Source organism: Myotis daubentonii, chromosome 16 (genome assembly GCF_963259705.1).
Source record: "Myotis daubentonii chromosome 16, mMyoDau2.1, whole genome shotgun sequence".
Classification (NCBI taxonomy): Eukaryota; Metazoa; Chordata; class Mammalia; order Chiroptera; family Vespertilionidae; genus Myotis; species Myotis daubentonii.
The window spans coordinates 19,006,291-19,027,350 of record NC_081855.1 but is presented as its reverse complement, the minus strand read 5'-3'; the positions used below and the strand labels follow the sequence as shown (position 1 = coordinate 19,027,350).

At 43.4% G+C, this 21,060-nt stretch overlaps 1 protein-coding gene across 3 annotated transcripts; it reads left to right on the top strand.

Annotated features, from left to right (window-relative positions):
* Positions 1-136: 136 nt before the first annotated feature.
* DERL2 (derlin 2) lies at positions 137-16,014 on the top strand. 3 transcript variants are annotated; one of them, XM_059668983.1, is made up of 7 exons: positions 138-291; positions 1,342-1,407; positions 4,798-4,871; positions 7,317-7,410; positions 8,308-8,503; positions 8,754-8,844; positions 15,511-16,014. In XM_059668983.1, the coding sequence occupies exons 1-7, from the start codon at positions 199-201 to the stop codon at positions 15,614-15,616; spliced, it is 720 nt and encodes a 239-aa protein (XP_059524966.1). In that variant the 5' UTR covers positions 138-198; the 3' UTR covers positions 15,617-16,014. The 3 variants fall into 3 exon arrangements, with proteins under 3 accessions (XP_059524968.1, XP_059524966.1, XP_059524967.1); XM_059668984.1 differs by having other exon boundaries at positions 157-291; positions 1,345-1,407; XM_059668985.1 differs by lacking the exons at positions 4,798-4,871; positions 7,317-7,410; positions 8,308-8,503; positions 15,511-16,014 and having other exon boundaries at positions 137-291; positions 8,754-8,819.
* The last annotated feature ends 5,046 nt before the right edge of the window (positions 16,015-21,060 follow it).

The following is a 21,060-nucleotide window of genomic DNA, read 5'->3' as shown; positions in this document are numbered from 1 at the left end:
GGCTGGGTCGCCGCCGAGACGCAACTCCTGATTGGCGAATGGCTTTCCTTAGGGCTCCTGCGATTGGTGGTTGGCAGGCTGCGCGGCGCCGATTGGACGGCAGCGGACAGGGTAACGGGAAGCCTCTTGGGCCCCGCCCCGCCGCTGGGCTGACTGGCGGAAGGGGAAGTGGGGCGGGGGCAGGCGGCGGTGGGGAAGATGGCGTACCAGAGCCTCCGGCTGGAGTACCTGCAGATCCCACCGGTCAGCCGCGCCTACACCACCGCCTGCGTCCTCACCACCGCCGCCGTGGTGAGCAGATGCAGCGCCGGCTTCTCACGATCCGGGCTGGGAATAATCGGGTCCTGGGGAGGCGGGCTTGGGCCTCGGGGAAGCCCAGATGGTTGGGTCTCAGGGTGGGTGGCGGTGGACAGGGCGCACTGGGGGCTTCGGAATTGCTTTCAGACTGATTAGCCGGGGACCGGGAAGGGAGTGCCGCTGCGGGAGGGCTGGAGGATCAGGACTGCGGCTCAGTTTCTGAGACAGGAAGGCCGGACCTGTCGCAAGTCAGGGCGGCGCGGCGGGAGCCGCCCACCCAGAAAACGTGTCTGGGGACCCGGGCGATGGCCAAGTGGCACCAATGGCCAAGTGGTACCGCGGTGACTAGTGGGGGAAAGTCCGCCTATGAAGAAACTTAGATATGGAGGATAGAAAGCTGGAACTTGTCCAGAGGCAAGAGGCTTAAAATAGTGTGATTACAGAGGTTCGCTGGAAGCAGGGTCTTGAGTATTGTTTCTTTTAAAAAATATATATATTTTTATTGATTTTAGAGAGATAGAAACATCAATGATGAGAAAGAATCGTTGAGCGGCTGCCTCCTGCACGCCCCCCACTGGGGATCAAGCCGGCAACCTGGGCATGTGGCCCGACTGGGAATCCAACTGTGACCTCCTGGTTCCTCGGTCGATGCTCAACCACTGGGCCACGCTGGCCGGCCGGGCGAGTCTCATTTCTTTTGAGTGAGATGTGTGGCTTCACCCAACTGTAGGGCAGATTCGGAGCAGCGGCTCATTACTTGCCCCATATCTACGATGTATATCACCACCTGCCTCCCATGCCCTCAGGCCAGCCTCAACTACTGCAATTTGGAACAGACTTTCATTCTGTGTTGGGTATTGAGGACATACAGAATTGTACCAGGCGTAGAGAATTCTTTACCAGCCCCTCCCGGCGGCTTTAAAGGATTCAGTCTAAGTGACTGAGAGTTGGAAGTTGCTAGCTCTGCTAATCCTTCCTTCATCGTAGATGATGAAATGTTACTTCTTGATTTGATTCGCTTAAGGAGCTCTTTCTCTATTTCAGCAGTTGGAATTGATCACACCTTTTCAGCTGTACTTCAATCCTGAATTAATCTTTAAACACTTCCAAGTAAGTGGTCCATCGCAGTCATGATGTTTCAGTTTTTAAACTTGTTTTTCTTACTTTTTCGTAGCAAAGCCTGCTATATACTACCTCAGAAAAGAATTCAGAGAAATCAGTGGGAATGCCTGATTATAAGTCTTACTGTGGGAAGTATAAACAGTGTTTCTGCGGCCTCATTGGGAATGTTTAAGAGTTTCTCAAGCTCCTTCTCATGCACTAAGTCAGAATAACCAAGGTTAGGAATTAAGAATCGGTGTGGAGTTTTTTGAAGTTTCCTGCATGGATTTGCTTTGATGTGTCCAGTTCCTATATTTAGGAATCACTAGTTCAGAGTTAATATTGGATTTGAGAGACTGACCAGGGAGAATCTCACAAGATTCTCCCTTTATTTTGTGCATTTGCCGCCTGGCACACCCACCACCTTGGTGTTATCACCATTGTCCAGTTCTGGAATTCAGCTCTATCAGTGCATTTTATTATTCATTTATTTATTTTCAAATTGTAAGAGAAAGTTTATTTAGAAAGTTACAAGCTCTGGCTGGGTAGCTCAGTTGGTTAGAGCGGTGTCTGGTTACACCAAGTTGCGGGTTTGATCTCTGGTCAGGGTACATACAAGAAGCAACCAATGAATGCATAAATAAGTGGAACAACAGGTCTATGTTTTTCTCTCTCTCTCTCTCTCTCTCTCTCTCTCTCTCTCTCTCTCTCTCGTCAATAAATAGCCCTGGCTGGGTGGCACAGTTGATTGGAGCATCATCTTGTACATCAAAAGGTTGAAGGTTTGATTCCCGTTCAGGGCACTTACCTAGGTTGGGGTTCAATTCACGGTCAGGGGTATACAGGAGGCAACCAATCAATATTTCTCTTTCACATTGAGTTTCTCTCTCTCTCTCTCTCTCTCTCTCTCTCTCTCTCTCTCTTTCTCCTCCCCATCCCTCTCTCCCTCCCTCCCTCCTTTTCTTCCTCTCCTTCCCTCTCTCCCTCTCCCTAAACATATCCTTGGGTGAGGATTAAAATAAGTAAGTAAATAAATAAATTTTAAAAAATCAATAAATAAAGGTTAAAAAAGTAAGTGATCCAGCTGGGCTGCATAGGCTCAGGAAACAAGTTATAGAAGTAAAAGAAGGACCCGTGGAGCTTAGGAGAGGGAAAGACAAAAGTTGACAGGTGCCTGGGGGGGAAATGGGAGGAGGGAAAGGTGTGAGCGTGCCCCCAGGAGGGAAAGACCCTCAACTCTATTAGTGCTTTTATTTTATTTACTTATTTTTGAACTTTTATAAGAATTTTATTTAAGCCGAACTGACAAAATATGCCAGTGTGGGGGTGGGGAACAAGATCTCAAATGCTCTTTCCTCTATTATTGCTTTTAAGGTGATCCATCAAAAACTCAAAAGATTGACATCTTAAATGACACGCCAGTTTGTTAGATTGCAGTGGAAGGCAGTCCCTTCCAGTAATGACAGTGCTAAAAGAGAGATGTCTTTCCTGCTCCAGGATGTTCATATAGGCTATAGTTGGGATGGGAGAGAGACCCAAAAACCAGTAATTCTGCCTCTATACATGCTATTCACTGTTTCAAGTGTGTTTCATTCACTTTATACCCACTGAATTCCAGTTGCCTTTCAAGAGAAGCTTTTATGTAACCATCTCTTTTGTGTCCCTAGGGTATTTGTAAATGCTTCCTTTAGAGCAGCAGTTCTCAACCTGTGGGTCTCGACCCCTTTGGGGGTTGAACGACCCAAGGGTCGCCTAAGACCATCGGAAAACACATATATAATTACATACTGTTTTTGTGATTAATCACTATGCTTTAATTATATTCAATATGTAACAATAAAATTGGGGGTCACCACAACATGAACTGTATTAAAGGGTCACAGCAGGTGGAGGTTGAGAACCACTCCTTTAGAGCATCTCTTATCTCAGACTTGCACTTGTTTATATGCTTGTGTCCTGGCTAGATTGCGGGCTCTAAAGTCTAGGACTGCAGAACTGAATTGTTTCAACTTTATTAGTTAGCAATTCTTAAGAGTTTAATAATACTTAAAGCAGCCCTGTGGACTCTTGTCATGTCTTCTTCCTTTGATACTCATGGCCTTTGCTTGGTGCTGTAGCTCCACCCAAGTATTGCTTCGGGTTAATAATTGCTTGGCTTGATTTTGCCTGGGGTTAAATTCTTGATACTGTGAATCAGCATTAGGAGTTAGAAGTTTTAGGTTGGAGTTCAGAGTCTCCCTTTACAATTTATGTGTTCTTGGGCAAGCCATTTTAAAAGTATTCTTAGTATGAAATGGGGATGGTGGAAACAAGATTAAGATCACATGAGCTACTAGAATATGTTAAACTACTTTAAAATGTTAAGTGCTCTACCATTGTGAGAAGTTGTTTTTATTGTGAGCTCCATGGGTCGGGTAGGGAAGAGTAATTTTCAACAAGAACATGAGTGTCCTTATATCTACCAAGTAGACTCTAGTTATTAGAGCATTAGGTCTTTACTTGTAGGAAGTTGGCTTTTTTTTTTTTTTAAATGCATTCATTGGTTGCTTCTTGTATATGCCCTGACTGGATATTGAACCCACAATTTTGGCGTATTGGGACGATGCTCCAACCAACTGAGCTACCTGGCCAGGGCGGGAGTTAGCTATTTGTTCAGACTAGAATTTGAATATTTGCTTTACAATTACTCTTTACTCTGGGTGTTGTGGGCTACTTAATATAGAAACATTTTTTAGTAATTTGTATTAGATCCCTGGAGTTTTTCTCTGGTGTCTCAAGACGATTCATTAAATTGTGATACTACATATATGAAAGCACTGTTTTCTAATATGCAAATTAACCTAGTCTTTGCATCAAATTTTTTCTATAATTTGCCTAACCATGTGGTGTGGGCATTTTTTTTCTCCCAAATTATAAGAGAAAGTTTATTTAGAAAGTTACAGAGGTAGTAGAAGTGAGCCAGCTGGGCTGTGTAGGTTCAGGAAACAAGTTACAGAAGCAAAAGAAAAGGACCCTTGGAGCTTAGGAGAGAGAAAGGCAAAGGTACCAGGTGCCTGGGGGGAAGAAGAGGGAACCAGAAAGGCTCAGGAGCAGTGTGCTCCCGAGAGGAGAGTGCGCAGGTGTGGGCTTTTTTTTGTTTTGTATTTTTAAAGACAATCACAATTTCAAGATTTCTGTCCTATTATTGTTACAGATTTCAGGAGTTGAGTGACATCATTCAGACTTTCAAAATCCAGTGTCAGATTTTGTGCCCCACTTTTTGGTTCAGAACATCGTATCACCTAGCCATGGCCTTTCAACCATCATAGTCAGAGGATATCCCTTTTGTCTTAATATGGAAGTGTTTCTTGGTATATTTTACTTAATCTACCTCTCTCTTGATTTTTTTTCTTTTAACAGATATGGAGGCTAATTACCAATTTTTTATTTTTTGGGCCTGTTGGATTCAATTTTTTATTTAACATGATATTTCTGTATCCTTTATTAAGTGGGGTTAGCATAAAAACTTTAGGTTCACTTAGGAAATACAATACTAAGTTGAAACTATTAATCCTGTTATTTTTGTTACCATGTTATTTTTTTTAAATATATTTTTATTCATTTCAGAGAGGAAGGAAGAGAGAGAGAAATAGAAACATCAATGATGAGAATCATTGATTGGCTGCCTCCTGCACACCCCCTACTGGGGATCAAGCCTGCAACCTGGACATGTGCCCTTGACCAGAATCAAACCCAGGACTCTTCAGTTCACAGGCCAACACTCTGTCCACTGAGCCAAACCAGCTAAGGCTTTGTTAACATTTTAGCTGTAACTTCTAGGTACTGGTTCAATGGTGCAGAGTAGTTGGTCAGATAGTAATGTTTTGAGGGTGTTTGTAGGTCACTGCTGGTTCAAAGGGGAGGTATCTACACTAATAAAAGAGAAAAATGGTAATTGGCGTACAACGATACCCTTTTCATTGGCTAATCAGGGCTATATGCAAATTAACTGCCAATAAGATGGCGGTTAATTTGCATATGTAGGCACAATGCAGGGAGGCAAAAGGGAAAGCAGGAAGAAGCCCCCTGCCACTGACAGTGATCGGAAACCCAGGGGGGAGCTAAGAGCTGGTGGGCAGGGCAAAGGCGGCCCTGGGGCCGCCTTTGCCCTGCCCCCCAGCCATGATCGGAGAATCAGGCGCCTTTGCCACCCTGGCCAGTGATAGCAGGAAGTAGGGGTGGAGCCAGCGATGGGAGCTGGACACAGTCGAAGCTGGCAGTCCCGGGAGCTAGGGGTCCCTTGCCTGGGCCTAAAGCGGAGCCCACGATCGCAGGGCCGCTGCAGCTGCGGGTCCCCGCTGCCCGAGCCGGACGCCTCAGCCAGAGGCGTTAGGCCTGGGCAGGGGCGGAGCCTGCAACCGCAGGGAGCTGGGGGTCCCCTGCCCAGGCCTGACGCCTCTGACAGAGGTGTCAGGCCTGGTCAAGGGGCAGAGCCAGCAATCGGAGGGGTCTGGGGGTCCCCTGCCCAGGCCTGATGCCTGGGCCAGAGGCATCAGGCCTGGGCTGGGGGCAGAACCAGTGATGGGGGGAAATGAGGGTCCCCTGCCCAGGCCTGACACCTCTGTCAGAGGCGTCAGGCCTGGGCAAGGGGCTGATCCTGCGATTGGAGGGTGATGGGGGTCAAGGCCTGAGGGCTCCCAGTATGTGAGAGGGGGCAGGCTGGGCTGAGGGACACTCCACACACACACACACACACACACACACACACACACACACCCAGTGCATGAATTTCGTGCACCGGGCCCCTAGTTTATAATAATAAAAGTGTAATACGCTAATAAAAGTGTAAAAGCTAATATGCTAATTCCTTCCCCCTGCAAGGGAAGCCCAGGTCCCAGGTGCCTGCCAAGGGCCGGAGGGAAGCTCGGGCTCCGGGTGCTGGAGGAAAGCTGGTGCCAGCAGCCAGAGGAAAGGAAGGCCTACTCTGGCACGAATTTTGTGCATCAGGTCTCTAGTTTAACCATAAAATGAGTACATGTCTGCCTCTAAGTCACTTGCAAATCTGATCAAGGGAGAGGAGTGATTTGATTGATGCATGCTTAGAAAGCAACATCAACAGAAACTAGTAAAACACAAGCTGAATATAGTGATAATTGATAGAGCTTTGATACAGGTCTGGGAGTGGATTCATGAAGAATGGAAACTTGAGATCTTGTATCTTAGTTGCTGGTTCTACTGGCTGAAAAGACAGAGCCATAATGTCTGCCAGGCTTGCCGCGTCCCAGTTTATTGAGAGACGGGAAGAGCTGTGCTCTGGTCATATGGTAATTGGGGCCACTGAGCAGATCTTCCTCCTCCACCCTGACCCTCTGGAAAGAGGGCAGGGACAGCTCACCTCAACCTGCAGTAGCCTGAGAGCCATGTAGGGAGTGATAGGATTCCTGCCCTAGGATGGATTCCTGTGTCTCCTATATGGTATATTCTGGTAAGTTTCTAATAATTAAATTTTTTCATCAAAATGCAACTTCATTAACTGAGATATAGAAATACTCTACCAGCCTGAAGAAGTAGATTACCACTCAAGGCTTCTTGATGCAGATTTCTTCCAAGTTAGGTGTGCAAAAGCAAGGGTGACGCAGACTGTGGTGTGGCTGGATGTGGAAAAGATGATACAAGTTTGAAAGGGTTTAATAGGTGACTGGAGGAATGTTTATCCAGCATCTGGCTTGATTCCCCAATTCGGAACAGTTTTTGTAAAATATGAAGTTGCATAAAATGTAGAGAGAAGTAACCATCCTACCACTTATAAACATTCTTACAAAAAAAGGCTTGACTTATAAATGATATGGAGTCCAAGTATTACATTAATGTACATGATACATTAAATTTTACTTCCTTCATGTTTGTGTGCTTAACATTTTCTTAACCTGGAACCTAAGATACCGTTACTGTCGAATGCTAGAAGAAGGCTCTTTCCGAGGCCGGACAGCAGACTTTGTATTTATGTTCCTTTTTGGTGGATTTTTAATGACTGTATCCTTCAACAAATAGAACAAACAGGAAAATTTACCAACCTCTCTCTTTCTTAAGTTTTTCATCTGTCTCCCACAATTCACTAGATATTCTGAATAAGCAGAGACCTCCAGATTTTAGCTTGAGGGTACTGCTGTTGATTGTACAGCACACTTTATGTGACAGTTTCTAAGCCTAGTGGTTAGACAGGATGCTTTTCTACTATGAGCACGTCAGAGGAACTTCTAACCAAGGTGGGTTACTGTCTGCTAGTCGATAAATGGATAAAGAAGATGTGGTGTGTGTGTGTGTGTATTCCCCCCCAAAATGTATACATACTCTTTAACAGCATTTTCAGTTTGGAAAGTGAAGTGTATTTGAATAAACACTGCCTTTATAATTATTCAAAGTATGTATATACATTTTTTGGGGTACCCTATATTATTGTTCATGGTGTGCTTCACTTCTAAATAAAGTTGGTAAGACATTTATTTGGTTACTACCAAAACTGATAAATTATTTAAAAAAAGAAAGAATTGTCAACCATATTACAGACTTGAATGTAGTCCATCTGACAAGATGGTTTTGCTGCAGTTGGCTTTATTCACCCTATGTAAAGGTGCTAATGGTGAGTGAACTTCAGTTCAATTATTGACCAAATAATTAACACATTTTCCAAAAAGACAAAAACTTCATGAAAGCAGAATAACACTTTGAAATCCAGATAATTTGGCCTAAGCAGGTTTTTGCCTGATTGCTCTGGGGAATTATTTTCAGGCCTTTTTCTTCTAAAGATGTAAGTAACTAATGCTTAGCTTTCCTAATTCAGACTTTTGTTAGAACACAATCCTTAGTTCTCTTGCCCAGTCTTCCCTATTACATTTTAATGTTGATATTTTCCTTAATGCCATCTGCTAGATTTTTGGTTTGTTTGTGAGCTTAGTTTTCTTGGGCCAGGCCTTTACAATAATGCTTGTCTACGTGTGGAGCCGAAGGAACCCGTATGTCCGCATGAACTTCTTCGGCCTTCTCAATTTCCAGGCCCCCTTCCTGCCCTGGGTGCTCATGGGCTTTTCCTTGTTGTTGGGGAACTCAATCATTGTGGACCTCTTGGGTAAGAGTCTTATCACTGCTTTTCTATTACGTTACTTATAAACTTATTTTGTCACTATTTTTCATGTTTGGCCTTCATATAATAGCTATTACGGGATTATTTAATAGTTATATGCTCAGAGATTATAATATTAGTTTTCTAATTCTTACTATACTGATATTTCTTCCTAAATATAAGGAATTTGTGTTGGTAGATTCCCTTGCAATTAAAATTTTAATCCTCTCCCTCCTTTATTTCTGGTTGACTTTAGGTATTGCAGTCGGACACATATATTTTTTCTTGGAAGATGTATTTCCCAATCAGCCTGGTGGAATAAGAATTCTGAAAACACCATCTATTTTGTGAGTACTTAACGCCAAGTTACATGTTTTGTTACAAGGTCCGTGATCAGTGTTCAGGTCAGTAAATATTTACAGATTGAGCCATCTCGCGGCAGTTGAGGAGTGTTTGTGTGGGAGGAGCAGACAGTGCCAGGCTGGTGGCAGGAGGGAGGCTCACAGGCTCAGGATGTCCCGAGGCTGACTTGTTAACTGCTGTCCAGGATGACCACTAGCACCTCCTGCTCCAGAGAGGAGCCTGTGGGTTTATGAAAGCTGCTGAGTTTATAGAGAGCTAAGAGCAGAATGGGCAAAACCTTCTAGAGCAGCAGTTCTCAACCTGTGGGTCGCGACTCCTTTGGCGGTCAAACGACCCTTTCACAGGGGTCGCCTAAGACCATCCTGCATATCAGATATTTACATTACAATTCATAACAGTAGCAACATTACAGTTATGAAGTAGCAACGAAAATAATTTTATGGTTGGGTCACAACATGAGGAACTGTATTTAAAGGGCCAGAAGGTTGAGAACCACTGTTCTAGAGGAAAGTTTTTAATGGTGGGGTTTCTGGCCTTCCAAACAGGTGGCAGTACCCTGGCCGGTGTGGCTTAGTTGGTTAGGCATCATCCTGTGCAGCAAAAGGTTACCTGTCCAATTCTCAGGCAGGGTACATGTCCAGGTTGCAGGCTCAATCCCCGGTAGGGAGCATGCAGGAGACAGCTGATCAGTGTTTCTCTCTCACATTGATGTTCCTCTCTCCCTCTCCCTCTCTCTCTAAAAGTCAATAATAATTTAAAAATCTTTAAGTCAAAAACTACAAACAGTGGTAGAAATAAGCCTTAGAGTAGAAATAGCTTTGGGCTACAAACCAGGTGTAGGCCGTTCCACCGACCAGCCCTGTGATTTTAAGCAAGTCCCTTCTTTTTTGCACTTCATTTTTCCTGGGGATAGAGCTTTCATAAGACCTCTTTCTACTCCAGAATTTTGCGTCCTTGGGATATACTGTATTAAAAAGTTCACTTGAGGAATGAAATGTAAGTTTTATATTATAAAATGTTGGTTATACAATAGTTAAACAAAATAAAGAAAGCAAAATTCTCCATAATCCCACTTCTTAGATATAACATTGTTAACTTTTTTATGTGTTCGTCAGTCTTTTATTGTCTGTGTACTTTTTAAAAATGCTTTTTATAATCTTTTTAAGTAATGTGTCATAATTGTTCTTCCATCATAAATGTTCTACGAAATTGTGACAGCTACACAATATACCTGGTATGAATATAACATAATTTTACTAATCCCTTACTGATGGACATTGACATTAGCTCTTGTTTTTCCCGTCTATGATTAGGGTCATGAATATACCTGAAGCTAAATGTTTGCACACATCCATGATTATTTTCCAAGGTTAAATTCCTAAAAGTGGAATTGCTATTTTATTTATTGATAAAGCGCCACCCAAAATGGATGTTCAGGTTTACATTTCTACCAGCAACATATGAAGTGTTCCTTTCCCACATCCTCGTCAAACGCAAGGGGTATCATATTTACTCTTTCCTGGTTTGATAGCCAAAAGATCGTGGACAAAGGATTTTCCCCCCTTGGGTAAGGGGGGAAAGTACATTGTCAGTGTAATGCCCCATGACCCCCTTTAATTGTGTTTTTTATAAATAAGGACGTTTCTTCTACAGTCAGAATCAGTAAGCGAACGTTAATCCTGAAACCCTGTTACACACTGGGAAGTTGTCCTCATTGTTCTTGATCTAGCTCAGCTCTAGAGGTTGCATTTAGTTATGTCTCATTAGTCTCCTTCAGTTTGGAACAGCTCTTCAGGCTTTCCTTGATTTTCATGACATAGACATTTGTGAAGATTATAGGCCCATTTTGACTAATGTTCTTTCACATTTAGGTTCAGGTTTTGCATCTTTGGCAGAAATGTTGAGAGGTAACATTGCATTCTTCTAATTGCAGCCTATTAGGACAGGATTTCAGGTTGTTGAATTTGTCAAAGTGGTAATAATCACTGATTGTTTAAGGTGTCAGTGAGGCTTCTCCACTGTAAAGTTACACTTTTTCCTTTTTCTCTTTAATTTAATATATTTATATTGATTTCAGAGAGGAAGGGAGAGGGAGAAACATCAATGATGAGAGAGAATCATTGATCAGCTGTCTCCTGCACGCCCCTTACTGGGGATCAAGCCTGCAACCCGCTCATGTGCCCTGACTGGGAATTGAACTGTCACCTCCTGGTTCATAAGTTGATGCTCAACCACAGAGCCACACAGGCCGGGCTTTTATGTATTTCTCACATGCTGCTTCACTCATTAGTTCATCTAGTTCTGAAAGGTTGCTCAGTGTCATCTTCATCAGCCAAACATCTACACTAATAAAAGAGAAACATGGTAATTGGCGTATGTCCGCTACCCTTCCCATTAGCTAATCAGGGCAATATGCAAATTAACTGTCAGCCAAGATGGCGGCCGGCAGCCAGGCAGCTTGAAACTAACATGAGGCTTGCTTGCTTCAGTGACGGAGGACTCCAACGTTCCCCGCCTGCCTTTCCGGCCTCTGAGCCTGCAGTTTCAAACATTGTAACAAATATAGACGCTAACGGCTGGGATCTCAGAGCTGGAGTTGATACAGAGTTTCGATTATAGAACCGAAACAAACCAGATACCTGCTTTCAGGAGTGGAGGCCTAAGAGCTGGAGCCTCAGAGCTAAAGCTGGCCCAGAATAAAAAAAAAAGAAAAAAAGGAGCAGTTGGGAGCTTCAGTCCCAGCCTGAAAACAGCCCTCAGCCCCTCACCCAGACTGGCCAGGCACCCCAGTGGGGAACCCCACCCTGATCCAGGACACCCTTCAGGGCCAACCAGCCGGCCGCCACCCATGCACCAGGCCTCTATTCTATATAGTAAAAGGGTAATATGCCTCCCAGCACTGGGATCAGAAGAGCTGAGAGGCCTCCCGGCACCGGGATCACTGTGACAGGGGACAGCGCCCAAACCCCCTGATTGCCCTGCAGCTCTGTGTGTGACAGGGGGCGGGGCCACAACCTCCCTATCGGCCCTGCTCTTTTCCTGACAGGGGAAGGCGCCCCAACCCCCTGATCGGCCCTGCTCTGTGGGTGATAGAGGACGGCGCCCCAACCCCCCCCCCCCCCACAGGCCCTGCTCTGTGTGTGATGGGGTAGAGCCATAACCTCCCCATCGGCCCTGCCCTGAGTGTGACAGTGGTGGCGCCCCAACCCCCTGATCGGCCCTGCTCTGTGGGTGATAGAGGGCGGGGCCCCAACCTCCTGATCTGCCCTGCTCTGTGTGTGACAGGGGGGAGCTCCCCAACCCCCTGATCGGCCCTGCTCTGTGCATGACGGGGCAGCTCCCCAACCCCCTGATTGGCCCTGCTCTGTGCGTGACAGGGGGTGGCGCCACAACTCTGCCTTGAGTGTGACAGGGGGCGGTGCCACAACGCCCCAATTGGCCGTACCCTGAGCGTGACTGAGGGTGGAATCACAACCTCCCAATCCACCCTGCTCTGTGCATGACAGGGGGCGGCGCCCCAACTCCCCAATCGGCCCTGCTCTGAGCCCAACCAGGGGCTGCACCTAGGGATTGGGCCTGCCCTCTGCCACCCGGGAGCAGGCCTAAGCCAGCAGGTCGTTATCTCCCAAGGGGTCCCAGACTGCGAGAGGGCACAGGCCGGGCTGAGGGACGCCCCCCCCCCCCCCAGTGCACAAATTTTTGTGCACTGGGCCTCTAGTCTTCATAATAAGATTTGTTGACAAATCCTGGACTTTCTGCAAGAGCTTCATTAATTTCAGTTAATTCTCCTGGTAGAGGAGAGTAGAGTTCACTAGCAGCTTTCACACTTTTCAAAACACCAAACTCATCTTGTTCAGTTTTGTCCCAATTTCAGGCAGACTACAGTAAACATCATCTCCCAAAGCTTCCTGTGCAAAATTGTTGATCCTGCTGTTCCAATACCGTTTTCTGTTGTTATTCATTCATGTTTCTCTGTGAACTTATGCACTGAGAGCAGATTGGGGCCAGTGCACAGCCTCCTACCATCGCCCTCCCTCAGGCCCCAGGACCACATGCAGGGTGTGGTGGGCACTGAGATGGCACTCACGTTGCAGGCCACTGCCTGCAGGCTCCCAGCCCTGAGAGCTCCACGTTGGTTCGCAGGAGTGCAAAGGTTCTCGGCACAACTCCTATTAAAAGGTTTTAAACAGGTTGAGCATGGTAGTGGATTTCGCTATGGGCCTCTCATAGGGTACCCATGCAGAGGAAAATGCAGCCTTGAACCATTGCCCAGTTGTGGGCTGTGAACACTGAAGGGGGTTGTACAGTGTGGGGGAGGGGAGAAGATTTTAAGCAGGTTGTGAAAAGATAGATCACTGGGGGGCATCTTGGGTATCTTTATTGGGTAAGAGGATGGAGTAAGTATTCATTGGAACAGTGGGATCAACAATTTTGCACAGGAAGCTTTGGGAGATGATGTTTACTGTAGTCTGCCTGATATTGGGGACAAAATTGAAAGTAAGTTGTGTTCATATTAGAATTGTCCAAAGCTGTAGAGAATTTTTGTAAGAGTTTATTTGAATCAAACTGATGACATCCTGGGAACCAAGATCTCAAATGCTCCTGTTTTTATTATTAATTTGTAAGAATTGAAGGAGCTCATATTAAAATACAGATTCTTTTCCTGAGCCCAATATATAATAGAAGTTTTCAGATACACTTCTGATTTTATCAACTGTGGGCAAGTACAATTAGAAATAGGAATATAAATAGAAGATGCTGCTTTAAAGTTTTTGGACATTTAATTTATTTAAAATTTTAATTGTGATTAAATACACATAACATAGAATTTATCATTTTATACACTTGTAGGGTACAGTTCTCTGGCATTAAGTGCATTCACATTGTGCTTCTATCACCACCATTCATCCCTAGAACTCTTCATATTGTAAAACTGAACTCTGCCCATTTAACCAGCGATCGCCAACTTTTCAGACCTCACAGACCACCAGTGGTCCACGGACTACCGGTTGGCGACCGCTGCATTAAACAATAACTCCCCGTCCCTTTATCCCCCATCCTTTCACAACTACTACTTTCTACTTTCTGTCTCCATGAGTTTGACTACTCTAAGTATCTCATGTAAGTGGAATCATGCAGTATTTGTCCTTTTGTGACCAGCTTATTTCACTTAGCATACTGCTTTCAAGATTCATCCCTGTTGTAGCATGTGTCAGAATTTCCTTTTTTTGTAAGGCTGAATAATATTCCATTGCATGTATATTCTATTTTGTTTATTCATTCATCTGTCAATGATTGTGGGGAGACATCCATGATAAATTTGGTGAAAATCAGGTTACAAAACAGGAATGTGATCTAGGTTTTGTAATATTAAATATATAAAAGTTCTGGAAGAAAAATGAAAACATCAAAAATGATTATCTCTGGGAATTTTGGATATTTTACTCATATATTTCCTGTCTTCTCTGTAATTAACATGTATTGCTTTTGTATTAAAAATTAGTACAGGAGCCTGGCCAGTGTGATTCAGTGGTTAAGTGTAGACCTATAAACTAGGAGGTCACAGCACATGCTCAGGTTGCAGGCTCGATCCCCAGTAGGGGGCATGCAGAGGTAACCAATCTTGCCCTAACCGGTTTGGCTCAGTGGATAGAGCGTTGGTCTGTGGCCTGAATGGTCCCAGGTTCGATTCCGGTCAAGGGCATGTACCTTGGTTGTGGGCACAACCCCCGTAAGGGGTGTGCAGGAGGCAGCTGATTGATGTTTCTCTCTCATCAATGTTTCTAACTCTCTATCCCTCTCCCTTCCTCTTTGTAAAAAAAAATAATAATAATAATTATTATTATTATTTACTCTTATCTTTGACTTTTTAATCCCTCTTCCTCTCCCTTCCTTTCTGAAATCAGTAAAAATATATATTTTAAAAATTTAGTAAAAAAAATTAAATTTTTAAAAATTAAAATAAATAAATAAATTAGTAAAGGAGCCCTGGCCTTTGTGTCTCAGTGGTTGGAGCATCAACCAGTGCACCAAAGGGTTCAATCCCTGGTCAATGGCGCATACCTGGGTTGCGGGTTTGATCCCTGGCGCGTTCGGAAGGCAACCAATCTAAGTGTCTTACATTGATGCCTCTCTCTCTCTCCTTCTCCTCTTTCTCTCTTTCTCTCTCTCTCCCCCTTCCACTCTAGAACATCAATGGAAAAATATCCTCAAGTGAGGATTAACAAAAAAAAAAAAAAAAAAAACGATTTTTTTTTTTTTTTTTTCTTTTAGTAAAGGAGGCCCTGGCCAATATGGCTCAGTTGGTTGAGCATCATTCCCTGCATAGAAAGATTGCTGGTTTTATTCCTGGTCAGGGTACATATCCAGGTTGCAGGTTCAGTCCTGGTCAGGGTGCATATAGGAGGCAACCAATGGTATTTCTCTCTCTGTCTCCCTTCCTCTTTTTCTCTTAAAATTAGTAAAGGAGGTAAAAGCTAACATAAATATGAAATAATTGTAAATACCTTTGAAAATATATAACTTTTTCATTGGTAGGCAGATGTAATGCTAGTCCATTGGTTGAAAACTCATGGGATCTTTTCGACCTTGCAACATTTAGGACCTGAGATCATTCTGGGACTAAATTATATCGGTTTCCTGTTTTTTAGGAAAGCTATTTTTGATACACCAGATGAGGATCCAAATTACAATCCACTACCTGAAGAGCGGCCAGGAGGCTTCGCCTGGGGTGAGGGCCAGCGCCTCGGCGGGTAGAGCAGCAGTGCCAATAACGAGACCCAGCCGGGAAGGACTCACGACATACCCATTGGGATTCTTTTATCCTTTGTGTTGCAAAAGTGTGGACACTTTTGACAGCTTGACAGATTTTAACTCCAGAAGCACTTTATGAAATGGTACACTGATTAATCCAGAAGACATTTCCAGCAGTTTGCCGGTGGTTCCTCACTGCACTGGTACTGAAAGTGTAATCTCTCGGAGCCAAAAACTGGAGAAACATACCTGCCACCTCTCTCGAACAAGTACATGCGTGCCGAGTTCTGTGGTGAAAGGCAGAGCTCTGTCCTCCTCCTCTGACAGACGAGGCTGTGGTGTAAATGGAAGTTTCAGAGAGGACAAAATAAAACAGTTCCATCTCTCTCTCACTAATTAAAGCTTTTGTGTGTGATCTTTTACATGATGAGATTGTGTTCCAGCTCTCCTGCACAGGTCTGAGCTCGGAGCAGTTTACATGCCCACTCTTCGTGTGTCTCCACAGCTGTCGACTGGATTTCATTTCAAGATTGGAAATATGCGGCTGATAATATGCGACTGTAGATACATCTTACTCATTCAGAATGGCAGCTCCAGTAGGAACATTAGTTTATGCTGTGCAGACAGTTCGTTCTCATCGGGGTTTTACAAAACGTCAAGTTGTCAGATGGTGTGGGTTAGGGTGGTTCCTTTTTTTTTTTTAATCCTCACCTGAGGATATTTTCATTGATTAGAGAGAACGGGGAACATCGATGGGAGAGAGAAACATGGATCAGTTGCCTCCAGTATACACAGCAACGGGGTTTGAACCCTCAACCCTCCAATGCATAGGATGATACTCTAACCAACTGAGCCACACTGGCCAGGGCAGTAGGGTGGTTCTTATAACAGCAGGAATTCAGATTCCAGACAGTTCAATTATAGGTAGAAAGTTCATGTGGCATCTTACTTGTTCTGCATTTCTCCATTAAGAAATCCAGGGGAAGGCACATCGCCACCTTTGTAAAGCCTCAGAAGGATCTTTAGACCGGACATCAAGTTACAATGTTGACTTTGGAGCCAGATGAACAAGGTACCGGTTAGACAGGGATATATTTCTCCTGGGCCTTTGGCTGGTTAACATTTGCTGTTTGCTTCATGAAAAGCTAAGAAGCTTTTCAGAGCCAAGTACCTGGTTTATCCTCCAAACCAAGTAGAAATTGGGTTCCACAGAAATAGGAACTTCATGCGTAGGGTTCAGTAAATATCCAAAATATGCGCTTCCCTGGGTCTCGGCAGGTTTGCGTCACATGCCCACATAATTCAGAGGACCGAAATGGCATCCCAAGAAAAGATTATTTCAAAATAGTCTTAATGAACACCACATAGGCACAGGACCTCTTCCTAAGTAGTTGCAGACTGGTTAAGTGGTAGCTTTCTAGAGTGAGGTTTCCCTCAAAGATGATGCTTTAGATTAAACAAACATTCTAAATGGGAATTTTCAGATTTTGAAGTGAATAGTATTTTAATGTCTAAATGGAATGTGCATAAGAAATGGAATTTAAGTGTTTTAATGCTGCTAGTTGGTAACTTTGAATATGATTGTTGTGATTTTATAGAATATAGGTTAACGGGACTGCTTTTTTTCCAAAGTGGTTTAAAAAAATATTTAAATGCCAATCTTGGAATGCAGAATCCTTATGGGAGTCTTAACTTGTTATGTCTTTATTCAAGAAAGCTTGAATTTAATTAGAAGGTTTTTTTAAATGGTTTATTTTTTTAAATGAGTTTCTCTAGTTTTATTTGTTCTCTCTTAGTTAACTTTCAGTTATTCAATTTATGGAATTCTTGTGGTAAAATTTTAATCCTAAAATCTATTCATTGAGTTCATTTAAGTGGGGAATGTCTGTACATATTAATGACTGGGTAAAACTGGAGACCAATTTTGAATTGATGACCTACACACAGTCATTTATGGGATTTGGATTTCTCTGTGGTATGGGAATTCCTAGTGGCAGAATTCCACTGTGGCAGTGGTCACTTCAGTCACTGTCCTCTTACCAGGTTGGCCATTCCCACTACCACCATCCCTAGCCCTATGTTGTAAACAGGTTACCTGTTATCTGAACATAAGGAAAAGTCCTCACCTCTTGTCCAACTTACCTCTCAGTCTCGATTCTTCCAGAACACCCTTCTTTTTCATAATGCAAATCAACTGAAAAATGAGATTCAGTGTATGGAATTTTGTGACCATTTACCTAACATAATTTAAGGGATTCTTGAATTCTACCATTAATACTGATAAGCACACCTGACTAAGGCATAGTTTTTTTGTTGTAGAAATACAATATATGTTCGTGGTGGGGTTTTTTTTTTAATGGGCATACAAATTGCATCTCCCTAGGAGATAACATTTTATATACATTTTGGTGTGGGGTCTGTTTTTTTTTACTGTGGATTTACATTTCCCTCTTCCACTTATATGTCCTAATAGCTTTCATACCTCTTGTGTAGTCTTTCTAAGCAGAGAGCGCCCAAGTGTTGGATTTTGGTAATGAAGCTCTCACTCCGCCTCTGGTGTCGATGGGAATTAGGAAATATTGGAGCTACTGGCATGTTGCATAAAGGGCTTCCCAGAGTTGTCATCTATCCTTGATAGCCTGCATTGCGGCTGTTTTTTCCTTGACAGATGAGTGCCATCTGTACTCTAATCACAAAATGCCATTGTTTCCAGTGTCCTGTAGGATGTCCCCTTAGCTATTTGCTTATTATGTGAATTTGCATGAAAGCTGGTGAACTTTTTATGATCAAGTCATTTCTCTGCTCATAAATCCACAGTGACTTCTTAGCCCCCATATCAAATGCATACCTTTGCCTTTCTCTGAACCTTACTCCTACTTCTAACAGGAGCCTCAGTTTAGTCTCGTCAGTCCTTCAAGGCCTGACCCCTTTCCGACTCCTCAAGAAATTTTGTCTTTCTTCTTTGAATCCCTGTAAGCTTCAAGTCTACGATATACGCTTACACGAAATTATATATTGTTTTGTACTGTTTCTAACTGGTACATGTATATTAGTTTTGCCTCCCTCATGAGAATGTAAGCTCCTTAAGGGCAGGGACCATGTCTTAAATTTTTGTATCCACCACAGTGCCTGGCATAGTGCTCGGCACATGGGTGCTGAATAAATACTTTGTTTATTGATCAGCAAACTATTATCTGGTATTTTTAATTAAAGAGAGATTAATGGCCCAGCCAGTGTGGCTCAGTGGTTGAGCATCAACCTATGAATCAGGAGGTCACGGTTCGATTCCTGGTCAGGGCATATGCCCAGGTTGAGGGCTTGATTCCCAGTGTGGGGCATGCAGGAAGCAGCTGATCAATGTTTCTCTCCCTCGTCCTTTCTCTCTCTAAAATAAAAACATTTTACTTTTATTTTTAAATCCCCACCCAAGAGTATTTTCCCATTGATTTTTAGAGAGAGTGGAAGGGAGGGGAAGAGACAGAAATAGAAACGTTGATGTGAGAGAGACCTATCTATTGGTTGCCTCCTGCATAGCCTGATCAGGGACAGGGATTGAGTCTGCAACCAAGGTATGTGCCCTTTACCCAGATTGAACCCAAACCCTTCAGTCCACGGGCCAACGCTCTAACCACTGAGCAACTGGGTAGGGCAATAAAAACATTTTTAAAAATAAAAAGGACAGATTTCACATGAAAACATTCATTTTTTTACTTTCCTTGAAAAGAATGGGAAGGTCTGGCAATACCCAGCCTGCGTGGCAGCTATTGCCCAGAGATCACTAGTGGCTGCTTCTAGAGTCAGGGAATGTTCTCTATGAGGAGATTATTTTACTCATGCATGTTACCTACCTGGACTCATAATCATGTGGAGCACATGTCTCCTTCATTAGCTTACTCAGGAAAGCACACTGGGAAAAAAGACCGAGGTCTTTTACATACTCCAGGTCCATAAATTGAGTTAACATTCAGTTATTGCTATGGTTTGAATATTTGTGCCCCCACCCCAAATTCATAGGTTGAAATCCTAATCCCTGATGTGATGGCATTAAGAGGTGGGGGCCTTTGGGAGGTCCTTAAATCATGAGGTAGATTCCTCATTAATGGGGTTAATGCCTTATATAAAAGCTCCAGAGATCCCTACCCCCTTCCTTCACCTGAGGGTACAAGAAAGGGGCAGCAATGAAACAGGGAGAGGGCCCTCAACCAAAGGCAATCATGCTGACACCTTGATCTTGGAATCCAACCTCCAGAACTGAGCAATACTTTTCTGTTGTTTGTAAGCTACCTAGTCTGTGGTATTTTGTTATAGCAGTTCTATTTGGTATTTTATTTTCCTTTTTAGTTTTGGGTCGTCTTTCTAAATTTTTAAGGGCAAGAAGTGAAATTTTGTCAATTCTTAAACACATATTTGCTATTAGTTCGACATGTACTTTTTCAGTAACCCCTGATCACTGTACTGTCAGCAACTAAAGGAAAATTGCCTCAGATCTAGAGGAAGGGGAAAGGAGAATTTTTAACAGGTTTACAAATATAAGTGTCATGGAGATGAACTTCAGAGGATGCCTCAAATCCTTCATGTGGGTTGAAGCTAATGATAAATTCTTTTTATATTATTTCCTGTATGCAGAGCAAATGGGCTGCTTGCCAGTCTTTCTGTGTGAATTAGAAAATCATCTAAGAGCTTTGAACTTAGGAAGGGACGGACAAACTAGTTTTAACCTACTTTCCCTTGCTGCAGTTCTGAATCTTCATTGATTGGTGTTTGTGTGATGTGTGTTGGGAAGCACTGTAGAGAACTTCAAAGCCTGGCAGGAATAGTTGGAGGGAAGGAGGGGGAAATACAATTTTAGTTCATTAAAATCCCTCTTTCCCTGCTTGTATTACAGGAACATGCCACTCCATTTGGGATAGTCATTTTCTGAGAATATAGAATTATTAGAAAATATATAATGCTTTCCTTTTCTGCAACGCAAGATGATAACGAGTATCCTTTTCAACATTCTGATTTGATTTTTTTTTTTTAACCTGTGAATGACTTTAATTTTGGAGACCCCGTTTCTTGTCTGCAAATTGGGGATTAATAGTATTAAATTGCTTAGAGGATTAAATAATTGCAAATGTTTGTGTTCCTCATTGATTTTTAAAAATTAAGCACTTTCCTTGAAAAACGAGTACTATTGTGAAAGAAGGGGAAACGCGTGTTTACTAGAATTAGTATTACCAGCACAATAAAACTGGAAGACCGCTTTATTAACCAAAGAAGGTGAAGGTCTCAAGGAACCGTACACCCCTTCTTTCGCTGTGGTCGCTCCGGACCCTTTTCTTGTTGTACCGCGGATGTTGCTCTCCTCGCCCTCAGGAAGTGAAAGCCTTCCCAAGCTCCCAGTGCATGCTGGGAGTTGTAGTCCTTTTCCTAAAGGCTAGAGGAGGCCGTGAGGTCTCCCTTGG

Excerpts from the sequence above, each read along its gene's own strand:
- DERL2 (XM_059668983.1), top strand. The coding sequence starts at position 199 with ATGGCGTACCAGAGCCTCCGGCTGGAGTACCTGCAGATCCCACCGGTC. Across the intron at positions 4,872-7,316 it reads TTATTTAACATGATATTTCT|ATACCGTTACTGTCGAATGC; the intron begins GTATCCTTTATT and ends CTGGAACCTAAG. Across the intron at positions 8,845-15,510 it reads CTGAAAACACCATCTATTTT|GAAAGCTATTTTTGATACAC; the intron begins GTGAGTACTTAA and ends CCTGTTTTTTAG.